The sequence below is a fragment of the Tigriopus californicus genome, chromosome 3 (genome assembly GCF_007210705.1).
Source record: "Tigriopus californicus strain San Diego chromosome 3, Tcal_SD_v2.1, whole genome shotgun sequence".
NCBI lineage: Eukaryota > Metazoa > Arthropoda > Copepoda > Harpacticoida > Harpacticidae > Tigriopus > Tigriopus californicus.
This window is the reverse complement of record NC_081442.1, coordinates 3,397,054-3,416,983: the sequence shown is the minus strand read 5'-3', so window position 1 is coordinate 3,416,983 and position 19,930 is coordinate 3,397,054. Positions and strand designations below refer to the sequence as shown.

Sequence of the window (19,930 nt, the reverse complement as noted above, 5' to 3'; positions counted from 1 at the left end):
TTTCAGGTACTTCAGGCTATTACATAATGTTTAAATAGCCGGGCAACTCTGTGGTAATATTTCCCCCTGGGGCGGATAAAAGGATTTGAGACTAGACAAAACATTCTTCGGGGAAAAGCCGACTTCGGGTGCAAAAAATAAATGACCGCCCTCTTACATAACATTACAACGATAACGTGACTAATTTGCCAACTGCCAATTTGAAAATAACGCTAATGAATAACATAAGAGAGCGATATGTTAGCTCAAAACCGTTTATTGCTCCCTTTTTATTAGATAGATCTAAGCCTGCACGCCTTCCAATTTCTGTGGAAATGAGGGCCAATCAAATTTACGACTCCCTCTGTCTCGTTTCTCGTCTCAACTAGTTCAGTGATGGCTGATGGCTCATGACGTGATGTAGTAGATGGGAGTTTGAAGTTTCTCTGAACATCCTCTAAGTTTTAACAGGAGGCAATTTTAATGATTCTCTCTCTCTCTCTCTTTTAAAGTTGGTGACCTTGAAGGGCTTACAATCCAAAATGCAGTTGTTTTGAATACGGATGTACGGTACAGCAGTCTCTCTCTCTCTCTTTTAAAGTTGGTGACCTTGAAGGGCTTACAATCCAAAATGCAGTTGTTTTGAATAATATCTGAGAGACCTTTTAACAACCTTAAACAAGTGTTTATCCACGATTTCTGATGGGTGTTTTAACGAGATCCAATTTTATCAACAGTATTTATTGACATCACAGTATTTCAAATCCTTGTTTTTGGCCTCTACCCACCGATGTTTTGACATTTACGGTAGTCCTTTTTGTTTATGCCAATTTTATAGGCTTGATTGGCCAGATATGTTGACTCGTTTTTGTTCAGGAATCGAAAAGTTTGATGATGACTTGATCACTTCATCATGCTCGAACGTCAAATGAGTTGGGAGTTCTGCCATCCAAGATCGATGGATGCCCATAAACCCAAAACAAATCTCTATCACGCATATCACGTTTTGGATCTTTGAAATTTCGGGGTCCTGAAAAGGTCATGATTGATATCTACTTGTCCCTTTCCAACCCGAACCCACCGAACAATACACTCACATGAAGGATTTCGGACCCCTTTTAAGTTCTACTTTCATTGACCTAATAGCACCTACAGCCGTTCTTACAAAGACGACCTGGGATCTGAGTCCTAAATACTGCACACATGTTCAGTCAGTGGAGGCTAGAAAATGGAGCAGACAGAACGTGAACATCATAGAGTTTCCTCATAGGTGACACCGCAAAAAAAGAAGCACAGAGCAGTGCGGGAGTTTCTTAGGCTGACAGGAGCACTCTCGCTGAATCGTACTTCGGTCGACGACTCAGTCCGGAGGTTGATGTTAATCATGGTGAGATGCCAGTGATGCGTCATGATTGAGGAATGCGATAGAAAACTGCTTGCTTGCATTGCCGGAATGAAACTCGCTTATGTAGCGAAAACCGCCACGGAAATCCTGCCTTATTCCGACAGACTTGGCTGGTCTCGTTTCTCTTGAACTAAGACAAAAACACTTCGTTCAAGACGTGTGCTAGAAATTGTGTCGAATGGTAAAAAAAAATGATGCCTAAAAGGGAGACCTCGACCATCGCTCCTAATCTTGAACGCCTCGTCAAATTCCGAAACGACAAAGATAGGGGGTATTGTAGTAGCCTTCTGAGAAAGAGGCGTTTGTAGGGCATCGAAGATGATTTGGAGGCGAGAAATATCTCGTTAAAAACCAGGACCAAATTGAATTCAAAGGTCCGTTCTCTAACGAGAAAGATCAAGCGAAAGATACGTCTGTTTGTTTGGATGGCAAGTGGGTTAGGTTTCCATTTACCAATCATGTAAGGCACATCGGCAGTTTCGATTAAACAGTGCGTCTGTGGGACTTTCAACGCTTTCAACCATCGAACTGGCAACGTAAACAAGTCCGGCGAAGGGCGACGAAATTGATTTGCGGTGGGACTAATAGACAAATCTATTGGATTGGCTGCAAGAGACCATGACGAAAAGCTAAAGCAAGTCATCAAACCCATCCAATGGTAAGATTTGTGTTCGTCTTCAAAAGACTGGCCTCAATGGTCGATCGTAAGCATGACAGAACGCCATCCTAAGGATTATTATGTATTCAAAACCATTGCAGCTCCACCCTCTATTTTCAGTGAAAGGGCTCTTTGGTTCAATACTAGACACAAATCATTTTAACTCTGAGGGTGGAGAGGGGCGAATTGGAAGTCATTTCGCCGAATCCTCGTCATCAAGCTGGCGAGCTAATTTCGACCTCGATGAAGGAAACATGCCAAAACATGCATTGCAATTACTTGCAGCAAGCTTTGCCACTGGCTACTTGATTCCACTTGGCAAGCAATATGCACTGAGAGCAAAAATTCGAGATCCATTTGGCAAGCTAGGTTGAGTTAAGGAAATTGCTTCAACCAGGATGAGGTTGGAACTTCATGATGAATTCTTGCATAATGGGGGTTAGAGCGTTGTTCTTGGATGGAGAGAAGGCCATTGAGATGATGATTTGTGGGGGATGTGTATTGTATATACCGTCTGTGGAGGACTGGAATACCTAATGTGTTTTCGACACGACCAGATAACTTTGTTTGGTCTTCCTCGTTTTATTCAAGAAATGAAAACGAAAACTTGAAAGCACATCTCTTCCAGGTCAAAGGAGAAAAGTTGAAGCTGACGTCCATTAAGCTTCAATTAGTTCAAGAACGGGAACAATTCGTCAATCCATTAGCGGCAAAGATATTAGTTAGAATCTGAAAAGAGATCTTTTCCTTTCCCTTTTCAGAAAAAATCCCCAAAATCGACCTTTTGTTGTGAGCAAAGTCATAAAAAGAAAAAAATACACCGCCATGATCAATTTTGGAACACCCAGATGGAGTCTAGCAATCCCACAAATGTGACTTTCGGCGCCAATAACAACAACACTTCAGCATGCCAGGATTTGAGTTCCCAGACCTGGGCTTTGAAACGATAAGCACAGAAAGTACTAGAGTCCATTGTCTTTCTAACACTCTAATAAATGATCTGAATAGTACATTGCACTGGTTTTGGTCTATTTGCAAGCTTAAAGTTACATTTCATTCCTTTCAATTGCTGACTTTCTGCTGCTTAATTTTTGCTTTTAGTAGTTGAAGTTTCAACTTTTATTTGCACCTGTTTACTCCTACTGTATGAATATCTCCTGGGAAAAAATGAGTGAAAAAATATGCAGAAATAGAAATGAAACCTATTTTGACCACATAAAATTTCTTCTCTCAACCGAGAAGAGGCCATTTCATCTTTGCATCATGACGCTTTCACTCCGTCCGTTCTAGTCATCTCTCTGAAATTGTTTCAGGTTTCAGCTTTTTCCTAGCTCTCTCAAGCAAAGAAAATTAGCATTCTCCGATTTATCCGCATGGAACTTCTCCACCATCATCAGCAACAAGAACAACAACATCACCACCACCACCAGCGGTCTATCAGCCTTCATTTCACTTGCAAGGGGTTGTTTCATTTCAGTTTCCTCACCCTCTGAGTAATGGGAAGCGAGTAATCACAATCCGCTAGTGGCTCGCTAGTATTTCCATTATGAGTCAGACACCGAGCAGAGCATACCTTTGTAGTGTAGTAGTGTGGGGGAGCGAGGCTCTTTGAGGATTTAATGGCGTTACCTTACGTGAAGATCACAAGCCGTGAGAGGTTTGGACATATTAACAAAAAATGAAGATAACGCCTGGATTCTAGATCGCCTCGTGAACATGAGAATGGGGACAGTTCTGTCACTTCTTGACTTGTATTCTTTGTATGTTGTCAGCCGTATGGAAACAGACCTCGATCGTGTCTTCACTGGCCTGTCATCAACGTTGAAATAAATAAGCAATGCTTTCAATTAATGGGGTGACAGGAGAGACATTGAAAATTCTTTTCACCAGATATGCAGTCCATTCCTGTGGATCTGTTATCCTTCTCTTCTTCGCAGAGAATATTGTAGCGAGTAAAAGGTGGTCATAAATTGCTGCAACCACAATTTATGGCCAAGGTTAAAGCAGCGGATGTTATGTAACGGGGTAAACACATGATTGCCAACACAATTGCATTGGGTGTTTCAAGTATGTAATTTTCTAGCCCGTCGCATCGCTCCCTGAGGACGAAAAGTCAAATGAATTAGGCTCCCATTTGACGTAATGCGTGAAATGTGTGTATTTTACAGAGGGTGCAATTGACCCTGGCCAAAAGGCATCGTAATCTTGGGATGAGGCATAATTGATGGGCAGGCCTTTTACAGCAGTTTTGAATGTTAACAAACGGAGCACTCTCAATAAACAAAACCTTCAGACATGTCTTTGTCTGAGCTACTACCCATTATCATGTCTCTTCTGTTCAAATTTAGTTGCAGATGATGTATTTCTAACTCCTCGAGTCATGCCTGGATTCATTCAATTCATTCTACAGAGAAATTGGGGACAGAACATCAGTGTTTTTCCGGCTTCTAGCCATTCGAATAGTGCACCACTGGTTCATTAAAGAGTCACATAAAAAAAAAATATGCATCAAAAGTTGCTAGGTGAATTCATTTACAACTTGATTTTTAGAGTATCAAAATTTCATCCGCCACTTCAGTTAAAGCATTTTATAGATTTTAATCTTTTACGCCTTTTTGTTTCTAGGGTATCAATTCCATGGTTTTTGTGCCCAAGGGTCGGCGGGTTAGTTTAGAGTTCCGATAAGCGCAATCATTGTCTGTATTGGATGTGTGGTTCTGGTTAGCGTTTAAAAGCTGATTTGAGAAAAGTCTGGGAGGAGTATCGAACCAAGAGACCTCTCACATAATACGAAACTGCACGCCTCTTCTCCTCACCAAGCGTTAACACAATGGTTTTTACCAGTTTTTGTTTTATGGACAATTTAAACGAGTTAAGTGGTTGGAAATACAAAACGATCAGGCAACAAAGGCTGAGTAAGGGTCGTGATGATGAATTTAAAACATCATATTTCTGAACATTCTAGCAAATGGGTTCGTTTTAATTTGCTGAATTTTTAGTAAGCTAAAACATAAGCTTTGAGAATTTTACGTTTTTATTATGGCACGTATTGTGCTTTGACTTTATACATTATAAAAATGCATGAAACTCTCTTCCCTTAAGATTACTAACTATTATTGCCCTACTGCAATAACGGCCAAATACGTAATAAATGGAACACTGTCTATTCTACTGATTGGATATACGATTTCTCGTCTTTATGGCCAACCATTCAAGATCGATAGCATTGCAACTAAATAACTAAACAAATGTGGTGACTTTATTTCTATGGAAATCTCGAGAAAGGATTGCTTTCAACCAGCTTTTGAGCACCATTTTCAGTTCAACTTGCTCCTGCATTCCAGATTGCTTACATTTAGCCCTAATGCATCGGAACCAAAAATTAGTCTTGGTACTTCATATTCCAACTCTATTCCCTTAGGGCACTCGGTTCTTGTTATGAAAGAGCGATAACTAGTTCCTACTATTAATAAAAGTGAGTGGGTTTGACGTCTGACATCAGACTCCAGGGATGATCACATTATCTGAGCTTCAAACATTCCCGCTCTTTTCCTGGGCTCCCAACATCAGTGCCCGAGCCCTGTAGATGCAGTAAGCGTCCCAACAAGCATCCTCAATCATTGATCTTAGTTTCTAACTTCAAGTTGTGAGGTTAAATTCGTGAGAGTGTCGTAAAATCGAGTTTGTATATGAGTTGTCATTGAAAATATCCACTCGTTCAGACATGGATTGGTGTTCTCAAACCGACCAAGACACATTTTTCAGCAGTATTAAGACATTTTACGATCATGGAACATTCACTGATCTAGATATTTTTGGCCACGGTCACGACAAATCCTTCTCGGACAGTATTCGTTGTCACAAATTGGTCCTAGGATCTCTGTCGGGTCTATTTCAAGCGATCCTTCAAGAAGAAACGGATCAAATCTATTTTCCTGATGTACCACATGAGAATCTGAAAGGATTCATTGATGCAATTTATGAGAAACTGGTCCTGGACTTGGATCCAACTTGGGAGGATTGTGATCAGAGTATTGTTCAACTATGGACCATACCTTTAGATATTGGGAAATGGATAGCTATTCCCGAAGTCAAAGTGTCTGTCAAGTCAGACAAAGAACTGGCAACCCAACCAACCCAAAGGAAATCAAGAAAGGTTTCGAAACCAGCATTGGATATTTTCAAAGTGGGCACTGGGTCATCTAAGAATACAACGGAAGTAAGTTCTCTAGTAACAGCTCAAAAAGAAATTAGATAAACCTTCAGATTTCCATGTTTAGGATTGTTCGACTAACCGTGAGGATAACCTCGAGATCGACGATGAAGCCCTTGCCAGCCTCCAAGACGAGTCGATTGATCCAAATTTTGACTACGAGGCCGCTCTCAAAGACGATTTGGTACAATCCGAAGAAGCTAGACATCATGAAGATTCCCACCATGATGACCTTGACGAGGATTTTGATGAGGATGAAAACGCTCCCACCAAGAAGAGTCGAGTCCAGAGTCGGAAATCCGCCGCTAAAAGCGCCAACAAACGAACCCACACCATGCATAAGAATATGCAATTCGTCAATAAAAAAGGGGAGAGAGGTGTGTATTGTGTGGAGGCCCTTCACGCCCAAATCATCAACCGGGAAGGAACTCTATCTATAAGTCATACCAGTGCTCCTCTGAAGGCGGCCGCATCCTCTAACCACATTCGAGACCTGACGCGAGTCAAGAATGTGTTTCATGTGCTCATTGGGATCAGGGACAACCACGAGATATTTGAGGGCAAACCTCTGGCATGGACCAGGCCAGAGTCTTCAAGTCAAGTGGTGGAACAATTCGACGAGTGCGTGAATGTGTTTTCCCACGTGTTTGGGCTCAGCGAGGCCGATTTGATATCCGGGCAGCATTTGCTAAATGGACAGGATGGCAAGACTCCCATGAGCTACATTTCAGATATTCAGAAGCGATTGTTTAATAAATCGACTCGATTTGACCTGGAGAACGAGCTCAAAGATCCCGAGATCTTGCAAGCGCATGCCCGACCTCAAAGAACTTTTAAGGAACTGGACATCCCCCTTAACGACTGGACCATTGACCTGCACTCTCATGTGTCTTTGTTTCATGATGTGGTATTAGTCAGTATTCATAAGCACGCTATCGAGTGTCGTCAAATCCATTTTGTGCAGAATAATCCCGACTTGTTTGGATCGATCCTTACTCGGATTCTCTACTTAGTTTGGAGTGGCGGCCTACAAGGATCCAAGATCCCACGAAATGATTACATCATCGACAAGTACCTGCACATGAAACGGATTACTTACAGAAATAAGACGGCCAAGAAGCTCCTCGCCACCGAAGGAGATCTTCCTAGAAAGCTACCCACATTCACCTGCGACATTTGCGGAGAGACTATCCAGGAAAACGCCCATGGGACTAAGAGATCCATGCACAAACGAAAGCATATCATTCAGAACATGGAGTGTAACTGCCAATTGGACAAATCCGGCTTTGACGATAAGAAGCGCCACTACATCCTGTTCCACTCAGGGTGGAACGTGGAACCATGTCCCATGTGTAAATGGGTGGGTTCCAAAGAAGCCTTGGAGCGACACAAAGCCGCCATGCATAGCGAGGTCATGTGTGACGAATGTGGAAAACTTTGCTCCAATGCCGAGAAATTAAGCAGTCATCGACGAAGCATGCACAAGATGTACCAATGTAAGGAATGTCTCGAGGAGTTTGTCGGCTTCTCGAAGCTAAAGTATCACATTGGGAGGTTCCACTCGGAGAATGTCGAGCTTCTCGAGATGTACAAAGAGAAGGTCAAACCCGAGAGCAAGAAGAAAAAACACCCCAAGGTTCCCGAGAAAGGCGTGTTTCCTTGCGAGAAATGCGGCAAGATCTTCAAATTCGATCAGAGTCTCAAGTCCCAATTGAAGCGCAATCACGGCACCGAGGAAGACATGCCCTTCCGATGCAAAGAGTGTGGCAAAAGGTTCTTCGACAAGCCCAAATTGAAGTATCATCTCATGAACGTGCACATCCGTAGCCGGCCTTTCATTTGTCGCTATGAGAACTGCCAATCTGACTTCAACAATCAAAGCAATCTCCGACAACACGAGGTCAAAGTCCACGGAGCGCTCATGGGCAAAGTGGCCAGCATCAACAACTACGTGTCTGATGAAATGATGTTCACACTCGCGGAAGTAGTGCACACCTCTTATAATCATCGGACTGAATGGATTTAACAATGCACTAAATATAGACACATTTATACCATTTCAAAGATTCCCGCCTTTTTCCCCTCCTCTGTCCTGAGTCCTGACATGATTGCTTTTGTAGATCGGTCGTTCTTGTGGTCTGTTCCTCTTGCCTCTCTTTTCACCAAGCTAGCGTTCACTCTCAACTGCTCTTTGAACGAAATAAGTTAGTAATGGTGGTTCTCAAATCTTTACGTATGTAAGGATGGATTCTAAAGCAAAGAGCTATGAATTGGCTTCAAATCCCTCCGAAACTGTGTTTGACGCAATTCAAGATTTCTACAACCGAAGTGTGTTTACTGACTTGAAATTTTTTGGCTATGGACATAATTCGGATTATACCGAAGGCATTGGATGCCATAAACTTGTGTTGGAATCGGTTTCAGGTGTATTCCAACAAGTGTTATGCGAGGATACGGATCAAATCTACTTGCCCGACGTCTCCCATGAAGACGTCAAGCGATTTCTAGATTCAATTTACCAAAATATTTGCTCCAAAAAGGAGCCGGATTGGGATGACAGCGATCCCGATCTTCTTGCATTTTTTCGTATTCCTTTTGACTTCGAGAGCATTTCAATGATCCGAAAAGTGGAGCAATTGGAAGAAAATCGTCCTTTGAAAGGAGAACGGCGTCAAAAATGGGTGAAGCATAATTTTACAACACCCAAGAAGCCGATCGAATTCCGAGAAATACACACGCAAAGCTCCATTGAATTGAAATATGCTTGGGACTCTATATTGTTTGAGACTGCCACCGATCAGGGGTTCTCAAGCAATTTTGAAGAAGATCATCAAGGATTAAAGCGGCGAAAAAAAACCATTCCAAGAGCAGAGAACAAATCACCATCATGGAGAAAAAAGCAAAAGAAACAATCACTTTGTGTGGAGGCTCTCAAATCTATGATCAATAGTCGGGAAGGTACCTTGGAGATCACGGAAAGCATTCCACCAATGAAGGTAGAGGCGTCATTTAGTGAGATCAAGAACTTGACCCACATCAAGGACTCCTTCCACGTGTTGATGGGTATACATGAGGATGAGCTCGGGTTCACTGGCAAACCTTTAGCCTGGACAGAACCAGACACTCCTAATGATGTGGCCAAGCAATTTGATGATTCAATCCATGTATTCTCTAACGTCTTCGGACTGAGTGAAGCTGATCTACTCTCGGGACCTCACCTATTACGGCGACAAGCGGGAAAAACTCCCATGAGCAACACTTCGGACTTGCAGAAACGATTGTACAACAAAGCCACGAGAAGAGAGCTTGAGGACGAGTTGAAAGATCGGCAATTGTTGGCGGCTTATGCCGCACCTTCCATGACCTATCAGGCCATCACTTTACCCAAGACCGGCTGGAATATTGATTTGCAGCCTACATTAAGCTTGTACCATGACGTGGTGCTTATTTGCATTCATACACTTGGCGTCGAATGCCGACAGATTCAGTTCATCCGAGATGACTCAGATTTGTTTAGCTCGGTTTTAACACGAGTCTTGTATTTAGTTTGGAGTGGCGGGCTTCAGGGGTCCAAAATCCCGCGGAGCGATCACATCATTGACCGCTATCTCCGAATGAAAAGGATCACCTACATCAAGAAGACGGCCGAAACCCTCTTGGCCACTGAAGGAGATCTACCGCGAAAACTGCCAACCTTCACATGTGATATCTGCGGTGAGAGTATCCAAGAAAACGCCCATGGGACTGAGAGAGCCATGCACAAACGGAAGCACACCATTGAGAACATGGAGTGTAGTTGCCAGTTGGGCGAGATGAGCTTTGATGAGAAAAAACGGCATTATTTACTGGTTCATTCTGGTTGGAAAGTGGAACAATGCTCATTATGCAAGTGGGTTGGATCGAAGGATGCCATGGAACGCCATAAAGTCAGTGTTCACAAGAAAGTCATGTGCGATGAGTGTGGGAAGCTCTGCTTTAATGCCGAGAAGCTCAAGACGCATCGGCAAAACATGCACAAGATGTTTCAGTGCAAGGAGTGCATGGAGGACTTTGAAGGCTTTTCTAAGCTCAAGCATCACTTGGGGCGATTCCATGGAGGAGGCGAGGAGCTCTTGGAACAACATCGAAATGCAACCAAGTCAGAGAACAGGAGAGGGAAGACACAACATGCGAAATCGACCGAGTCTGCACAATTTCCTTGTGAACAGTGCCGAAAGACGTTCAAGTTGGAGAAGAATCTCAAATCCCACCTCAAGACAACCCATGAAACCGAACTGGATTTACCCTTCCAGTGCAAGAAATGTGCCAAACGATTCATTGTAAAGCACAAACTGAAATATCATCTCATGAATGTGCACATTCGGAGTCGACCATTTGCTTGTCGCTACGAAGGCTGTTCATCCAACTTTAACAACCAAAGCAATCTCCGTCAACATGAAATGAAAATTCATGGAGGAGTCCACGGACGCGTGGCAAGTATCAACGATTTCGTGTCCGATGAAGCCATGCTCAATCTGGCCGAGGTCATTAAACCCAGTCATCCCGAACATTCGGGGTCTTAACAAGCGCTTATCACCAGTATTTAGGGCTAATTCAATTCCATCATTGCGCCTTTTTTTTGCCTAAAACAGCCAAATATTCTTGAGTCAACGAACCAGAAGAATTGTAACAGAGTTGACATGAATCTCTGTTGAGGTGAAATGAAGATATCATGATTTCTTAACTGCGTATAAAAAAATCTACTCCCCCTCGTCTATGTGACAAATAAATAAACTGTCTTACCTTGGACGACATTTGGATTAGTGATTTGGAGAGAAGTGAGTAAGAACTTTTACGAATAGGAGTCTTGAAGATCGAACAGACACGTGTTAAGGATAAGGTTGGTGTAGTGTCCAATGATATGGTAAAAAAGTAAGACCACGGAAGGGGGAAAATAAGAAAGGGTGGGTCGTTGGGGCTTCGATGTGACCTACACGGAAGACAATGAATAATTGTCTTTCCGGGAGAGGGAAGAGACTAGCTGCCTCTTGGAACCTTTTGGTTTCGCTACGACGAAACCTCTTATTCATAGCCTTTGGGGGAATGTAAAAAAGACTTTAGCACAATAAATATCTCAAATTCAAGATCATTGAAACTACGATGAGCATATCCAGTTAGCTGATAGTGGGTGAAGCTTTCCAAACGTATGATGGTATTGATCAGATGTTTAAGTCCAGAGAAAGTATCACTACGCTAACTCTGTTGATGTCGATTGGTCAGCCACATCTTGAATATGTTTCAGTTAGTTCAGCAGGTTTGCAAAAGCTCGAGCAAGTCCAAAGATGTTTTACTAGTATTGGGAGGGACTAGGAAAAGGTTGGGACTGTACAGCACTCAGAGAATTAAGGGAGATATGTGATAGCTCCCATATATCGTCAAAAGTATATACTAGCTTTGTCCCAACCCAGTTTTTAGGGTCAATTCTAGTGACCGCAGAGGCTTAATGTGCGTTTTGAGAGCACCTTCAAGTCCTCGAGAATCCAGGCTAGTTCGAACAATGAAGTCCATTTCTCTTCTTTCTCGGGCCCCCTAATTGTAAAATTTACTTCCTTCCAAAATTCGTAAGGAATACGTAGGCGTATCCTCTAGCACGATTTAAGTCTAATTTAAACGATTTTTTGACCAACGTACCACATCAATACCCTTTGAGTCCTGGTTAAAGGTTCCGGTTTCGAATCGGGTGGGGGCTCTCGGAAAGGTGGGGAAAGGTTTGTCCGGCGCCCAATTTGCACTCTTTATTCAAGTCCCCGGGGTACCAGAACGGCGTAGACTGGGTGATTTACCCTCTTGGTTCTGGAGGAGTTGCGTAATTGGGTCCCTCCCGTGAAACCCTACCTTCCGCTCGCTAATAGTTCGGGTAGCCCTTGATTCATTCTACAAATCCCTCTGCCAAAACCCCGTCTTTTATCTTTTTTTCACGTGAAACATGCATATGCCAAATATGTGATCAACATTTACACCCGCATCACTTTTCTTTTAATCACTGCAACGATACAAATGCTCATGCATCGCAAGAATAAACCACAATACAATTCCAATTACGTTTAAAGGCTAACCAGATCCGACAATTTGTTATTGGCATTAGAAGTTTTTCATCCCGAATTGCTGGGGGTTCCCATTCTCAGGATCGCTAAGAGTCCGGAAAAACATGAAATTAAACTGTCATCAGAAATATGTACACAGTAAATATTCATCATTTGGCAAATTGTTTCAGGTACTCATTGCTCACACTTCCTTCTTGACGGAATTTGTCTCTTATTGATTAAACAAGTATACGTAATGTCAACAGTCGGCCGGTAGAAATCCTTCAGTGGGACATTCTAGGAAAAGAAAATGGAAGACTTACGGCGGAGATCAAATCCCTCCAATTGGACCCAATCCCGGATCTCTCCTGTTCCAAGATCCCGAACTCCTAATCCTGGATCTTTCTCGCAACGAGATCACGTCAAATTGTCCCTGTCCTCGAGCGTGCCATCGAAACTCTACCAATTAGGCAACGAAGACGAAAAAGTGTCCATTAAGTCGGATAAACCGCTACTTCTAGACGAAAGTAAGGACTCAGTCGACAAATCCCAATCGGCCGGGTTATCCCGAACGCAAAGCCTGGGCACACTGTCCCAATCGGAAGTCCATGAAGGGTTTGTCAACTTGTCAAATAAAATTACAAAATGGCAATAACAACACGTCACTTTTCGTTCCAGTCATATAAATGAAGCTCGGCGAGATGATTTATTGGAAAAATACTACCACTACCAGAAGGAACGACGCGAAATCCGAAGACGAAACATCCAAGCCCAAGTGAACATTGCTCAATACTTCCGGAAGCATCAAATGAACATGTTCCCCAGTGATCACGAGAGAAGTCAGACGAGTTTGAAGGATGAGTATCAGCAAGTGCTTAAACGGATCGAGCAATTGACCAGTCAAAAGGACCAGGAAACCATTAGGTTAACCACCTCACTCATCTTTCTGGCTATCCCTTACTAATAGTACACCGCTTTTCTTCTGTAGTTTTCAAACCAACATGGAACTGATTAGCGTCCAACGGAATCGAGTTCGTCGAGAAATTGCCTCGCTTGAGAGAGAGATGGTTGTTCTCAAGACCGATGGAGCGACAGCGACGGCCCCATCTTCTACGGGAAAAACGGTGACTGCCAAGGTAATAACAACCCGTTCACTTATAACTGAGTCGGAAAAGAACCAATCAATATCTAAGTGGGGGATAGTTCAATCAATGCAGGGAGAAGGAACACAAGGACTTGACAAGCCAATCGATGGACCTCTCTCTCTTCTTATTGCAGGATGTGGCTGATCAAATGAAAACGTTGGCTTACATCGAGGAGGATATGGGACCCGTGCGTTTCGAGCATGCCAAATTGAAGAGGAAATTGGACTGGCTCCAAAAGCAATGGTCGCAGGTCAAGCAACATAACCAGCATGGATCTCATGCCGTTGAACTGAACTTGGAGAACTCGGCAAGTGTTTACTTATTAATATATTTGCTTGCTTGGAAGGATCGAGGTTCCTAAAGAGTAAATAATGAATTGTGTCCAATAGATATTTCTGGATCGGATACACACGTTTGATGATGAATATGAGAAGCTTCAGAGTGCCATGGACAATGATATCGCTCTTTTGACCTTGACAAAGATGAAACAAGCTCAATTGAAGGCCAACAATGACCTGAAAGAAAGAGAATTGGACGAGAGGAAGCGGATTTCTCGCGAAGTAAGTGCTTGCGTTTGTGATTTTATTGTGTTTTAAAACATGAAAAGATGGGATTAGAAAATTATTCACTGTCGGGTCTCTGATTTTGTCAACAGCTTAAGTTGAAAGAGTTAGAGTGCAAGAAGAAGTTACGATCCCTCAAGAGGCGTATCCGTCAGATCCACGAAGAGGGTGGGCACTTGCACGACGAGGGACTTCAAAAAGACTTTTTTGATACGCTGAGGAGTCTCCAAGGGAATTTGGACTCGATCGAATCCAAATAAATGGCCTTACTTGCGTTTTCGCTTGGATCGCGTCTGTTTGGCGTTGGTTGTGGAATTGGGCAGCCCAATGATTTTGTCTCGAACGCTTTTGCCCGTCTCCTTTAATTCCTCTAATTTGGCCTCACATTGGGTCATCTACATCCGATGAAGAAAGATCAATTGCTATCATTGAAACCCTTATTTCAAGTGGAATCTTAAGTGTGATTGGATGTACTGTGCACTGCAAACTCCTTTTTCGAGGTATTAAAATAAAAAATCCATTGAAAAGCAACCCTAGTTTTTGGGTTATGGATGATTCTTTTAAAACTCTATTCTCAAATTATTTTGTTAAGAACTCACCAATAGATGGTAAGTGCACCAGACAACCATAGAACTTCAATAATTTAAAATTTACCACTTCGATTCAATAAATTGTTTTCATCATTTGAGTGCGAGTCCACTGGCTTTTTGAAGAGGGTTGGTTCCTATGGAACGTGTGTAATGAGCATTATGAGGATATCTTTCTTTTATCGTTAAAATGGACGGGACGGAAACAAGGCACCCAGCCAGCAGTGGATTCGTAGGGGAACTGGCCCTCAGGGATGTTGCAAGTCACCTGTTTACTTTCGTGTCTGGTGACAAGGGCTTACGTCCAGCGAGTTGATTGTTAATCCAGGAATTAACCAAAATGGACTTGAAATCACGACCAAAATTAAAGATTGTCCCTCCCCCGAGGGTGCTCAACAGCTTCTCTCACATTGGCTTTGCATTTGCGCCTCACATAGTTGGCATAGAGATTACATTCAGCTAATTTACTTAAAGCTTTTGTAGTGATAATTCATTCAGTATATGCATGTAGCGACATCTAACTCATCAAGGGTGTGGTGAGCTTTAACAATCACAATTCAATTGAGGGGCGATTTTCAAAACGACAGAAAGCTTCCATTGATCGATATAATAATTGGGATACTCACAAAGATATGGGCTAGTCGCTCATCCTCGAGTCGGTAAAGATCTTCCACGGTGAGTTGTTCAGGTTTCTTGCCCAATTTGATGAAGGGGCAAGGTCGCCGGGCGTGTTCAGTCCAAGGGTCGTCATTGGGCTCCCATCCGCCTAATTCACGCCGACAATAGTAACAACGCACCAAATCCGGCTCTTCTGAATAGCCCACGAAGTAAAAGCCCGCTTCTGACATCTATCAAACACAAATCAAAACCTTGAAATCTCAAAGTCTATCCATGCATAGGTTTGCACACATAGGTGGGCGGAAGGGAAGTCTTCCAAATCATGGTCAACTATGAAGAGTTAGTCTTGGCGGAAAACATACTAGTATCAAATAATGGGGCTAAAAAAACAGCTCGTTTCTCAACATTAGATAAGTCTTGTACCAGGCGATGAACTAAAAGAAACTATGAACTGCTCGTATAAAAAGGCGATGTAAATGTGCGAGAAAGGGGGTAAAAAAGTGAAAGAAAATAAGTCAAACAGGTTGTGATTTCGCAAAAAGGTTGAAACTTCAGAAAAATTTGTGCGGTTCTGGGCTCACCACCAGCGCTCAAAACCGAGCAGAAATATTTAATTTGAGAGGTTTTCGTCCGCATTTACAAAAAAAAAACCGAGGATTAAGATTTTAGTAATCATTCGAATGTATCAACTCAACCAAATCCTTAAGAGGGAGGAATTATAGCAAGTGTGCTCATGGTGCGGCAATCTTTTTTTTCTTCTTTCAGAGCTCAAATCTATGGCCTGAGCGAGCAGAAAAGCGCTCGTTTCAATCAACACTGATGTTCTATTTTCTTAATACATTTGTGACTCCTGTCAAAGGAAAGAAAAAAAGGCTTTCCGTTACTGTTAGTTTACATCCCTCATTTTTCTCTGGTTCCAATCAGCCTAGTCTACCTGCCCGCTCTTAATTCTATCAACGTGGACAAACCAAGCCCGGCCTAAAACTGTAAACTTATTGAGACATTTACATACAATCCTTCAAAAAAACAGGCACGATTGGCTTATTATGTGATTAAGGCCTACAACCGGTAATAATCGTGATCACGGATATGAGTTGAATCAAGCGAGAATCTCATTCCTCAAGAGTGATTACTGATTAGTCTGTTACCTTGTCGGGTCGACAAGGTGAATCCGATTCGTCAAAAGGCCAATCCTCGAAGGATTGAGTGCGCACGGGGGCCAAGGCCATGACCAAATCCACTCGACCCATCAGACTCTCCGTGTAGAACACCTTGGCTTGATTGGCTTTACGCGGGGCCATGATCAGATCGATGGATTGGATGACACTTTGGAGACAAATTCCAGGGTTCGCCCCAAAATCGTTTCAAATGTTTGTGGACAATTTGCCGCGATCAAGGGTGACCACGTTTGGCCTGCTAAAAAAAAGTGGCAGGTCTCAGAGGTCAGAGCCTTAAACAATCCGATAACCACCCGCTTTTAATAAGATGACGTACATTGACGTACATATATTAATATATATGAAATTAGATTCGTCGAGTTTACGTTATTTAAGTATTGAAGGGTAAGCCCAAGGGTGACAGACTCCGATGAGAATGCAACGAAAGTTGGAAGAAGAATGAGACCAAGTATTTTGGCCTTTGAACGAGGCATTTGCACTTCAACAGAAAGACCTTTTCTGAATTAATCATCTGAGTTCTGACAGATCAATTAGGCAGTCAAAGATACCCTGAAAAACCAGATTCAGTCGAACAGTGAAGTGTATTCAATCTTAGTAGACTCACAGTATTTCGATCCCACAGGCCTCTTTTGATACGTATTTTCAGTTTGTAGAGCAAAACTTAGCAAAGATATCTATGACGCTACCACAATTTGATTTTGATCTATTCAGAAATTGCTCAGCCTGTCATAAAACCCGTGACTCGTGAAATCCAGATGCATGACGCCAACCCAAGGATATCTATTGTACATATGTTGTACCGACAGAAAATTTGCAGGTAGCATAAGCCACTTTACGTCCATGTAAGTGATAAGGTTCAGTAATAAGCTGGACACAAATAGGCATTGTTATTAGATCGCTCTTCACTGATGTCCATTTTTGGGGCCATTGAGTAACCAAAAGTACTCACACAACCTCTTAAACGGGGTTTGGTCAAAAATAAGTGAGACACTGACGGCAAAATTCTCATTTCCAGAACTCAGATTCCAGCCATGTTTGCTCCGAAATTGGCCGGGCGGGTGCCCCGTGGACGGGTGGGCGGCCTTCGCTGCCTGGCCACCCACGCCCACTACGACATAGTGATCGCGGGCGGGGGCTTAGTGGGGTGTGCCATGGCCGCCGCCTGTCAAAGCTCGCCCGTGCTCCAATCCAAAAGCGTGCTGGTCCTGGAAAATGGTCCGGATCGGCCTTACCATTTACCCGAGGACTACGGCAATCGGGTCATCGCCCTCAATAACTCGACCCGGGATCTATTCCAACACATCCATGTGTGGGCCCCGTTAACGGCCAGCCGCATGAAAACCGTCCACGGCATGCACGTCTGGGAGGCCACCCCCGAGAGTTTACTCACATTTCAGTCCGATCAACCGGATCGAGGCCATTTCTACATTCTGGAAAACGATTTAGTCGTCCATACCCTGAGTCAAAAAATCCGACAAAGTCCCGGTCATGTGCGGGTGGTCTTTGACAGCGGCTTAAAAAGCGGCCAATACAACCAAGCCCGGGGCCAAATGGACCTGGCCTTGAGCGATGGTCGGTCGGTGAGCACTTCGCTTTTAATTGGCGCTGATGGGGTCAATTCCACCGTCCGGAAAAGCATGACCCGTCAGCAATATCTGAGCCGGAATTACCATCAATTCGGCGTGGTTGGGCTTTTAAGTTTGGCTGAGCCCATACCCAATAACATGGCTTGGCAAAAGTTTTTACCCGGGGGCCCGGTAGCTCTGTTGCCGCTCTCCGAGACCAGATCGTCACTCGTGTGGACTTTGCCCAGTCATCAAGCTCAAAACATGTTGAAAAGTCCACCCGCCGTGGTGTTGGCCGCATTGCAAGAGGCCTTACGTCCCTACCCGGTGGTGTCCGACCCGTTTCCCCGATTCAGTCAGCTTTCGCAATTGGCGGGTTTTCCCTTGGGATTGGGTCATGCTAGTCGATATTGTGCTCCCGGTCAGGTCTTGATTGGGGATGCGGCTCACCGAGTTCATCCCTTGGCCGGACAAGGGGTGAATTTGGGCTTCGGGGATGTGCGGGCTCTGGTACGAGCCTTGGAGACTAGCGTCCTGAATGGGGAACGCTTTGCCACTTACCGTAGTCTATTGGCCTACGAAACGGATCGACAACGATACAATGTCCCCATGATGTTGGGCATCGATTTCTTGCAAAAAATATACGGTAGTCAAAATCCGGTGGTGGCAGCCGCGCGAAATTTCGGTCTGGGCGTGGTCCAAGCCCATCCGTCAGTGCAGAAATTGCTAGCGTCTTTCGCCAACTAATGACATTTATTGAATCCAGACGCCGATTAATATATTGATGACCTCCCCCTCTCCCCCTGTCCTCAGTGTTTGTCCTTCTTCTTGGCACTTGGCCGCTCGAAGACGGGTTTCATGCCCCCCGCGTGTTGGACTTGGAATTTGAGGTTCTGCGTGGATTCTTGAGACCAGGGAGCTTCGAATTGGGTGGTGTCTTGGTCGACGAGATGCGTGTATTTGGTTCGACCCGAGCGACCGAAATTCTTGACCTGCATCACCTTGGGGAGCACGGTCTTGTCGAACTTATCCTCGAGCGTGGCTTGCGAATAGTCGCGTTTGTAGACCGATTCCTGTAATAGCCACGGGTGGTAATGCATTATGATGCTATACATTCGTTCATCAAATTTGGCATAATAATTGTCTTACCTCTTCCTCCATGAAGAAGGCGCCTCTGTGGTAATACTTTTGCATGAACTTGTATTTGCCCTTGTTGGCCTTGTTGGTGATGACCTTGGGGTTGCTCTTGAGCTCTTGTCGGCGTTCTTCTTCGGTCATATTTCTCAAGCGTTCCAATTCCGCGGCCTCGCGCTCGCGTTGTTCCTTCTCTTCTCGATCCCGTTTGACCCGCTTGAGTTCCCGGAGCTTCCACGCCTCGTACTCCAACTCCTCGTTTTCGTCGTCGGTGATGACCTCGTTCAGGCCTTGAAGATCCGTGTCCTTGGCCTTTCGTTCCACGACGTCTTGCTTCACCAGTGTTTCGACCAGTTTTAGGGTGTTTTTACGACGATGGTCGGCCGCCACTAGCGCTTCCCGTTCGGCTTGGCGAGCCTTGGCCTCTTCTTTTTCTCGCTCTTGAACCGTCAAACGATCCTGAAAATGAGCATTAAGTTTTCGCTCCAGCAACTCATTCAGACTTGGTCTACAATGATATTGGATTTCTGACCTTCTTACGGACAAACACTGGTTTGAGGCGAGCGCCTTCGTCGCCTTCCGAGTCGGTGGTCTCCTCTTCCGTGGTCTCCTCTTCATCGTCTTCTTCGCTGGCGGATTTTTCTTCCTCTTTGTCCATGATCTCCTCTTGACCAATGCCAATTTGAGCCTTGGCCAAGGCTCTTTGCCGCATCAGTTCTCGCCGCCGCTGAATGGCTTCTTCATCCAGTTCATCATCGTCGTTGGAAGAGGAATCATCCCTGCATGTTGATCGGATATAAGTCATATTTTTTGAGAGGAAGCC

At 43.9% G+C, this 19,930-nt stretch overlaps 6 protein-coding genes and 1 long non-coding RNA gene across 7 annotated transcripts in view; 4 read left to right on the top strand and 3 right to left on the bottom strand.

Annotated features, from left to right (window-relative positions):
• Positions 1 to 373: 373 nt before the first annotated feature.
• On the bottom strand, positions 374 to 692 carry LOC131877860 (uncharacterized). Its single transcript, XR_009372919.1, has 2 exons — positions 589 to 692; positions 374 to 499 (listed from the first exon to the last, which is right to left on the bottom strand). It is a non-coding gene; the product is annotated as an uncharacterized LOC131877860 (long non-coding RNA).
• A 4,719-nt stretch (positions 693 to 5,411) lies between these two features.
• LOC131877847 (uncharacterized) lies at positions 5,412 to 8,372 on the top strand. The gene is made up of 2 exons (XM_059223660.1): positions 5,412 to 6,261; positions 6,323 to 8,372. Exons 1-2 carry the CDS (start codon positions 5,767 to 5,769, stop codon positions 8,279 to 8,281), a joined length of 2,454 nt encoding a protein of 817 aa, XP_059079643.1. The 5' UTR covers positions 5,412 to 5,766; the 3' UTR covers positions 8,282 to 8,372.
• A 20-nt stretch (positions 8,373 to 8,392) lies between these two features.
• Positions 8,393 to 11,038, top strand: LOC131877848 (uncharacterized). Its single transcript, XM_059223661.1, has one exon. It carries the CDS (start codon positions 8,499 to 8,501, stop codon positions 10,815 to 10,817), a length of 2,319 nt encoding a protein of 772 aa, XP_059079644.1. The 5' UTR covers positions 8,393 to 8,498; the 3' UTR covers positions 10,818 to 11,038.
• A 1,477-nt stretch (positions 11,039 to 12,515) lies between these two features.
• Positions 12,516 to 14,513, top strand: LOC131877856 (uncharacterized). Its single transcript, XM_059223672.1, has 5 exons — positions 12,516 to 12,932; positions 12,996 to 13,241; positions 13,306 to 13,453; positions 13,596 to 13,769; positions 13,852 to 14,513. Exons 1-5 carry the CDS (start codon positions 12,628 to 12,630, stop codon positions 14,056 to 14,058), a joined length of 1,080 nt encoding a protein of 359 aa, XP_059079655.1. The 5' UTR covers positions 12,516 to 12,627; the 3' UTR covers positions 14,059 to 14,513.
• On the bottom strand, positions 13,775 to 16,535 carry LOC131877858 (baculoviral IAP repeat-containing protein 5-like; the record flags this gene model as incomplete). Its single annotated transcript, XM_059223676.1, is given in 4 exon segments — positions 13,775 to 13,977; positions 14,296 to 14,420; positions 15,239 to 15,460; positions 16,379 to 16,535. Coding segments are annotated over 4 exon segments (522 nt in total). The 3' UTR covers positions 13,775 to 13,955.
• Positions 16,536 to 17,355: 820 nt separating this feature from the next.
• On the top strand, positions 17,356 to 18,773 carry LOC131877854 (ubiquinone biosynthesis monooxygenase COQ6, mitochondrial-like). Its single transcript, XM_059223668.1, has one exon. The coding sequence runs from the start codon at positions 17,440 to 17,442 to the stop codon at positions 18,718 to 18,720; it is 1,281 nt and encodes a 426-aa protein (XP_059079651.1). The 5' UTR covers positions 17,356 to 17,439; the 3' UTR covers positions 18,721 to 18,773.
• The window catches only part of LOC131877852 (microfibrillar-associated protein 1-like), a 2,070-nt gene continuing 852 nt past the window's right edge, over positions 18,713 to 19,930 (bottom strand). Inside the window, exons 3-5 of the mRNA XM_059223665.1 lie at positions 19,640 to 19,886; positions 19,123 to 19,566; positions 18,713 to 19,046 (exon numbers count right to left, since the gene is read on the bottom strand). Coding sequence (XP_059079648.1) covers positions 18,783 to 19,046; positions 19,123 to 19,566; positions 19,640 to 19,886 — 955 coding nt within the window. The 3' untranslated portion in view covers positions 18,713 to 18,782. The remainder of the gene's footprint in view (positions 19,047 to 19,122; positions 19,567 to 19,639; positions 19,887 to 19,930) is intronic.